The sequence below is a fragment of the Pinus tabuliformis genome, chromosome Q, assembly GCF_031772625.1.
Source record: "Pinus tabuliformis cultivar Carrire ecotype Pingquan chromosome Q, CPIR1, whole genome shotgun sequence".
NCBI classification, from domain to species: domain Eukaryota; kingdom Viridiplantae; phylum Streptophyta; class Pinopsida; order Pinales; family Pinaceae; genus Pinus; species Pinus tabuliformis.
This window is the reverse complement of record NC_142296.1, coordinates 1196352282-1196359198: the sequence shown is the minus strand read 5'-3', so window position 1 is coordinate 1196359198 and position 6917 is coordinate 1196352282. Positions and strand designations below refer to the sequence as shown.

The window sequence follows — 6917 nt, the reverse complement described above, 5'->3', positions numbered from 1 at the left end:
AAAATAGAATTTGGGAAGAATAGAACAATTTAACTTCAAATAAAATTTTGAAGGACTCTTAAACATTAGAAATATTCTCTATTATTTTATGGCATACCAATGCATTTATATATAAAAAATGCCTTGGTTCTTTAAATAATGACATGTACCCAGCTTTTTTTCATTTCTCTTTAGTTTCCCTTTCTATATTTCAAAATATTTGTTTCCTTTAAGAAATAAATTATTATAAGGTTTTCAATTGTATTGGGTCATGTGGTATCTCTTAGAATTAGACCACTCATTGTACTAAATCGAAAACCAAGTCACTATCATTTTTTTATAAAAATGTTTATGTAATAATTGTGCACCAATGATATGTTCATATTGATAGCACCACTTAGGTAATTGTATAGTTAGCATTGTTTTTAATAATAAAAAATGTTATAGTTCAAACTTGTTCACTAGTTTGGTAGTGCACAGTGAATAGTAATGAGGCATCAATGTGTATGTTACTTTATAAAGCACCGTGTGGATATAAGAATTTAGAACAAAAAGCTTTCGATCTGTAACAACATGGTAATTGTATTTCAGAGTGTGTATATATCTATCTATATATATATCTTTGGATTTGTAACAACATGATAATTGTATTTTAGAAACAACATGGTAACTGTATTTCAGAGTTTATATATATAGATAGATAGATATATCACTCGTTCATAGTTTTTTTATTAAGTATATCAATATCTTATTTTGTGAAATGGATTTATAATTTCTATATCTAATGACTTTTGGTTTTTTTTTAATAGAAAATGGTTTATAGAAGTTAACTGAAAATAAATTATTGCAACAAAGTGCAATGATAGCTCATTCTAATAAGAGAACAAGGCAAGCTCTTTAATTTTTATTAAAATTCAGTATTTTTGAATAATCTATAGGTTTAAATTATTCATGTTTATTGGTTAATGCACGTTAATACAAATAAAAAACTTGAAGAAACTTGATAACATGGTTTGCAATTGGAGTATAAAATAGCATAAATGTTTTATGGAAATTTTACAAATAGTGAAATTAGGTGGATCAAAAGGTAATCAACATGAAGTTTTTCAACTTTTTACTAAAAAATAACTTCTTAATATTAATTGCTAACATGTTTTAAACACTCAATTTCACATTTTTTTAGTGTTGTACAAAGAACAATAGTGAAATAATGGAATTTCAACCTAATAGAATGAAAATCATAAATCATGTAAATGATGATTTAGTTCTTAGTTCATTTGGAGTGAGGCTGAAAATTCACGAGAGGGGCGAAAATATTTACAAAACTATGAGAGATATAGATGAAAAAACATATAGGCATACTTCCCACACACAATCCAATGAACTTCAAGAATAAGGTTATCTATAAACTAAAGGAAGTATTCCATAAAATGGCTAATGAGACCCATGAGATTCCCAATAGCAAAAACTTACAACAACAAAAAACATTTAAAATTTATTATTAATAAATGTCTTGTATAATACATTGAAAAAATTAACAAATTAACTTTTTTTCGCTATATTTTTTTGCAGGCCAATTAAAAAAAAAATAAAAAATTCTTTTCATTTTTCATGAATATTATCAAAATTCTAAAGGGCAATCAAGAGGAAAGACAATACATGCAATTAGGGATGTCCAAAAAAGTTTACAAGGAAATAGTAAAAGTAATAAACATAATTTGATCGTAGAAGGAACCCTCCCAACAACAATATGCTTCAAAGGTATTTAATTATTAATCTATTCTTTTATGTACACCAAATTTAAAATTCCATGAAATACTAGTTTTCAATGTTTTGTTACAAAAAAAAAAAAAAAACAAAGTGTAACCCATTCACCACATACGACAAGGAGAAATACATTGATGATAAAATTTGTGAGTATGCACATTTTGGGATTTACTTAATCTTTCATATTTATTGTGGTCATTTTATTTAAATAATTAGCTTATAACTATAAATGGATCTCTTCTAATAGGTGATAACATACAAACAATAGAATACCAAAAAATTGATCAACATTGAATTAAGTATGGGTTGCGAGCATATATTGAAGTATGACAAATTAATTCAACAATTTTGTAACTAGTTATATTGTGTGAATCCACTTATTTTATGGTTAATGCAAGAACATCAAACCTTTATATTAATTATATTGGTTGCTTTGTCACAGTGTACACTTAAACATCTAGGAAAGGAATTATGGAATGGTTTCAATAGATGATATTTTGAGAGATGATACGCATAATCACTTCAAAAGAATGTTATTTTTTATGAAACACTAGCTATTACAATATGCTTTTTTATTTATGCATTCATATATATTTTATTATAAAAATGTATATATACTTATTACACTTTATATTTATGTTTGTGGATGGAACTTGAAGAGGTGAAATGTCAAAAACAAGACAATCAAGAAAATATTAGCTTATCTCTATAGTGATGCTTATGTTACCCAATGTTGTTTCTCTATCACCTTGCAAAATTGGGGACATTCCAAGCCCTCCTAACATGGACTATCTAGAATTTCACTAGGTTTTACATTATTACCTTTATGTTTCATTCACCACATTTTGTTGTTTCTTCCGAGATTGGTGGAGGCTTCTACAATTGGAAGCATGGAAATGCAAGTAGTTGGATGCTTCCCGTGGTTAGCGTCATGACGGCTACACTAGTGAGCACTCCCCCATTGGAATTCACACATCCTCAATTACTTTAACCCTACTCCTTGTCATTGATCGGGAAGACAATAAAGACAAATTATCTCTTTAAACTAGTTGCATTCAGGTGAAAAATGGGAATTCTTTTATGGAGCACAAGGAAATGTTAGTAAATCTCTCAAAGATTAAGGTTCTTTTTCTCAAAGGAACAGGCTCCACTTCCCAAGGAACACTAGTGGCCCTTATCGATCTCTCAACCTCCACCTAGCATTCAACATCTCTACTCCATGGTATGCTGTGTAATATATTTGCATCCTTTCTATTATCTTGACTTTGCTAGTTTAGTTTAGTTATTTGTCTCTACCTTATTATATGGACACGATTTTTATAGTGTCAAATTTTGTACTCTATATGTTTTTTTTTTGGACTTGGACTCTATTTTTCCAACAATGGTCTAGTTTCTCGAGTCGCAGACCACAACAGAACAATGCTTTATGTATGCTTTCTTGATTGATCAATAGCATTTAGCTTATAAAAACATATCCACTACAAGATATTTTCCTTGTAGTGCCTTTGAATTATGTTGTATGAATGACCACACATATGAAAAAAATTATGAAAGTGAAACACAATTATGACTATGGACTATGCCAATTCATATTTCGAAATAGGAGTCTTCTCTACATTATCAATAAGTTTTTAAAAAAGCCAATCTCCAATTCATTTCAACAATGTTTCCAAACAATTCAGTTTCAAATATATCTCAATTTTTATCAACAAAGTGTATATTATCTTGACTTGTGTGTTTTGATTAATAAGAAGTTAAAGGCCTTTTCTTAAGGGTTGTATTCTAGGCACATGTGTACATATAATTTCATATAAATTATTTTCATGAAAACCCTTTTTTATATTTTAAAGAAAAATATGCTTTCAATTTAAATATTGTCATGAAATATCTATATTGATTCTATAAATCCAATGTAAAAATATCTATCCTTTGAAAAACCTATGGATGGCAAATGGTAGAAAAACCCACTAAAACCTAAAACCTATGGATGGCAAGTGGTAGACATTTCATGACGAGGCAGCATATTATGCTTGGGATGGGGAAGCCTCGTTGACCAACCTTCATTGATCGTTAATATTTTATATTTTTTAACCTTATACTATAATTAACATTTTTCGTTTTCAACACTTAGACATTTTCACTTCCACATGATATGTGGAAGAAATTTTTACCTAGTTTCTTCTCACATAGTTCACAACCTGAAATTCTAACACTTAATTATTTTTGTATATGTGGATTTTATGCTGTTTTTTTTCCCAAAATCATCTTGCATGGACATCTCACATTCATCATTTTTGTCCTGCATTTCTATATTCCACGAATTACACTTATTTTATCATACTTACCCATTTTTTCTCCCATTCAAGTTGCAGGAAGCCTTCTTTTTACTAACATGCATGATCCTCTATTCATTCTATTTTTATTTTTATTTTTATAACCCACATTATTTTTCTATTTAAAATAAATTTCTAAACTCAATAATTAAAATTAGATTTAAAAAAATGTATATACATAATATTAAATGCTATATATATACATAACCATAATCATAAATATTTATAAATAAATATAATTATATACTTGGGCTTGCCAACAACCAATACCTAGTCTGAGATGGTGCAATTGGCAGTGAACCAGAAGAAAAAAAGAAAAGAAAAGAAAGAGAGTATCCAATGATTGAACCTCTTCTTCCATGATACCTAGTCTGAGATGGAGCAATTGGCAGTGAACCAGAGAGAGAAAAAAAAAAAAAACACTAAATTATCCAACGATTGAACCTCTTCTTCCATGACCATCTTCTCAATATGTAAACACTAAATTATCCAACGATTGAACCTCTTCTTCTTCCATGACCATCTTCTCAATATGTAAACACTAAATTATCCAACGATTGAACCTCTTCTTCCATGACCATCTTCTCAATATGTACTTGAATCTTCAGCTCGATGTATGCATTGTTTGGGAGCTTGACAAAGCTAGAACCATCGGTAGTTGAGGCTGGGGAGATTTACAGGTGAAGTGGCCCATCTCACAAGTTATAGTGTCGAGAATAGGCGTAACATATTAACATTGATGTGCCGATGTGTTCATCTTAACCAAGGTTAGGTCAACAAAAATATAATTCAGAGTTAAATTCAAAAAGATACAAATGCATACTCCCATGACTTTATGGCTATATAAAGTAGTACACTCTTCTTTCTACAGAGCAAAGTAGTACACTCTCTGTGCTAGTGACAGTAGTGATAGACATTAGCCAATATGAGAAATTACCTCCGTGTTAAGACACCAAGCGTTATTATTCTATGTCTCGTTCTTGCCTTCGATCTTGTTTCCATCTGCCGAGGAGATGTTGGGGATTTTGCTACTGATCAAGATTTCTTCAATGGAATTTTGTCTGGTGCTTCTGATATTTGCGCAGGAAAGACCTTCTATACATACAATAACTTCATGGACGCAGCCACTGCATTCTCTGGCTTTGGCACAACGGGCCCTGACGTTGACCACAAGAGAGAAATCGCTGCTTTCTTCGCCAATGTTGCTCACGAGACTTCTAGTACATCTCACATGCATCCTTCCTGTTTCTATAAATTTGTTCTTAATATATATATATATATATATATATATATATATATATATATATATATTGGATGATTTCATTTCAGAATTTATAAATATTATAAATCGGTTTGTTTATCCATGTGACACATAGAACTGTGACACATATAACTATGAAATTGGCAGGACTGTGCTACGTTGAGCAAATAGAGAAGTCTGACTACTGCGATTCCACCAGCAAGAAATACCAGTGTGTGGCGGGAAAGCAGTACTATGGGCGTGGCCCCTTGCAACTCACATGGTATGTATGCTTATAATGGGATGTAGGTCTACAAGTTTTATTTTCGAGTCTGTAGTTTCACTAACGTTTATGCGTAGAGGTTTGGTTTCTAGAAATTTCGTACTTGTGTACAAAAACAAATTATACACTTAAAAAATCCTGTAAACTTTGTCTATAGAAAAAGCCAGTATCCTAAAAAATGAATTTATTTATCTATTAAATTGAATTATAATTTTTTTTGGGCTCTATCTATTAAATTTGAATTGGATTTCTCTTGAGAGACTGTTTCATGCTGTTTGGCTGAGAGTTTTTTTGGCAGGAATTATAATTATGGTGCAGCTGGTGATTACCTGGGCTTTGATGGCCTGAATCACCCTGAAATTGTAGCCCAGAATGGCTCAATCTCGTGGAAGACTGCTGTCTGGTTTTGGAAGAAGCATAGTAATTGCCACTCTGCTATTACATCTGGACAAGGATTCAGGGCAACGATCAAAGCAATCAGCGGGAATGAATGCAATGGTGGAGACACCAACGCAGTTGATGAATGTGTCAATTATTATACCAACTATTGCAATGAGTTTGGTGTAGATCCAGGAAATAACCTTAGCTGTTAAAAGTATATTAATATGCTGTGACCTCGTGATCTCTGTCAAAGGATCCAGAATAGTTCAAAATACTATATATTCTATAGTACTCAATAAAAACGATAGATTCTGATTACCATGGTTAGCATGAGCAGGAAACGGATCTTTGTGACATGTAAAACGAGACAACATTCTATTATGATCGGTCTCTTTCTTTCAACATGTAAGCACATCCATGGCTTTTGCATGCCAATGAAGTGTGCGAGTACAGAAAATTATGATTAGATTAATTAATTGTACTTATTAGTGCATTTGATTTTATATATTTGACAGCCAATAGATGGTGTATTACTGGTTAGGAAATTGTTACGAAAAAGATTAATTTTAGTTTTCACAAATAGCATATATATCGTTGTTGGAGATTTCTTGATTAGCACTGTGAGGAATTTGTGATTTTTTGGGGATGGCTATTTTATCCATTATCAGGACCAAAAAGCTTAGTGATGATTGATTTATTTGTTAGGAATGATTTATTCTTCGTAAAATTAAAGGCATTCTCTCTAGTTTTGAACTTGTGACCTAAGAAACACATGCTCCCAATCATTAAGCCCACTCAAACTATTAATATAATATCTAATTTATTTTTTCCATTTATAATTTATAAATATTATGTTTAAATATTAGTATAAATAAAATTAAAAAAATATTAATATTAATATAATATTTATTATTAATATATTTAATTTTTTATT

At 30.5% G+C, this 6917-nt stretch overlaps 1 protein-coding gene across 1 annotated transcript; it reads left to right on the top strand.

Moving 5' to 3' along the window:
• Positions 1 to 5004: 5004 nt before the first annotated feature.
• LOC149224025 (endochitinase 4-like) lies at positions 5005 to 6486 on the top strand. The gene is made up of 3 exons (XM_089383460.1): positions 5005 to 5299; positions 5488 to 5602; positions 5901 to 6486. Exons 1-3 carry the CDS (start codon positions 5005 to 5007, stop codon positions 6193 to 6195), a joined length of 705 nt encoding a protein of 234 aa, XP_089239586.1. The 3' UTR covers positions 6196 to 6486.
• The last annotated feature ends 431 nt before the right edge of the window (positions 6487 to 6917 follow it).

What these genes read in the sequence shown, in the direction of transcription:
- LOC149224025 (XM_089383460.1), top strand. Translation starts at nt 5,005, where the DNA reads ATGAGAAATTACCTCCGTGTTAAGACACCAAGCGTTATTATTCTATGT. An exon ending in TGTTGCTCACGAGACTTCTA is followed by an intron (nt 5,300 to 5,487) that starts GTACATCTCACA and finishes TGAAATTGGCAG; the next exon opens with GACTGTGCTACGTTGAGCAA. An exon ending in GGCCCCTTGCAACTCACATG is followed by an intron (nt 5,603 to 5,900) that starts GTATGTATGCTT and finishes TTTTTTTGGCAG; the next exon opens with GAATTATAATTATGGTGCAG.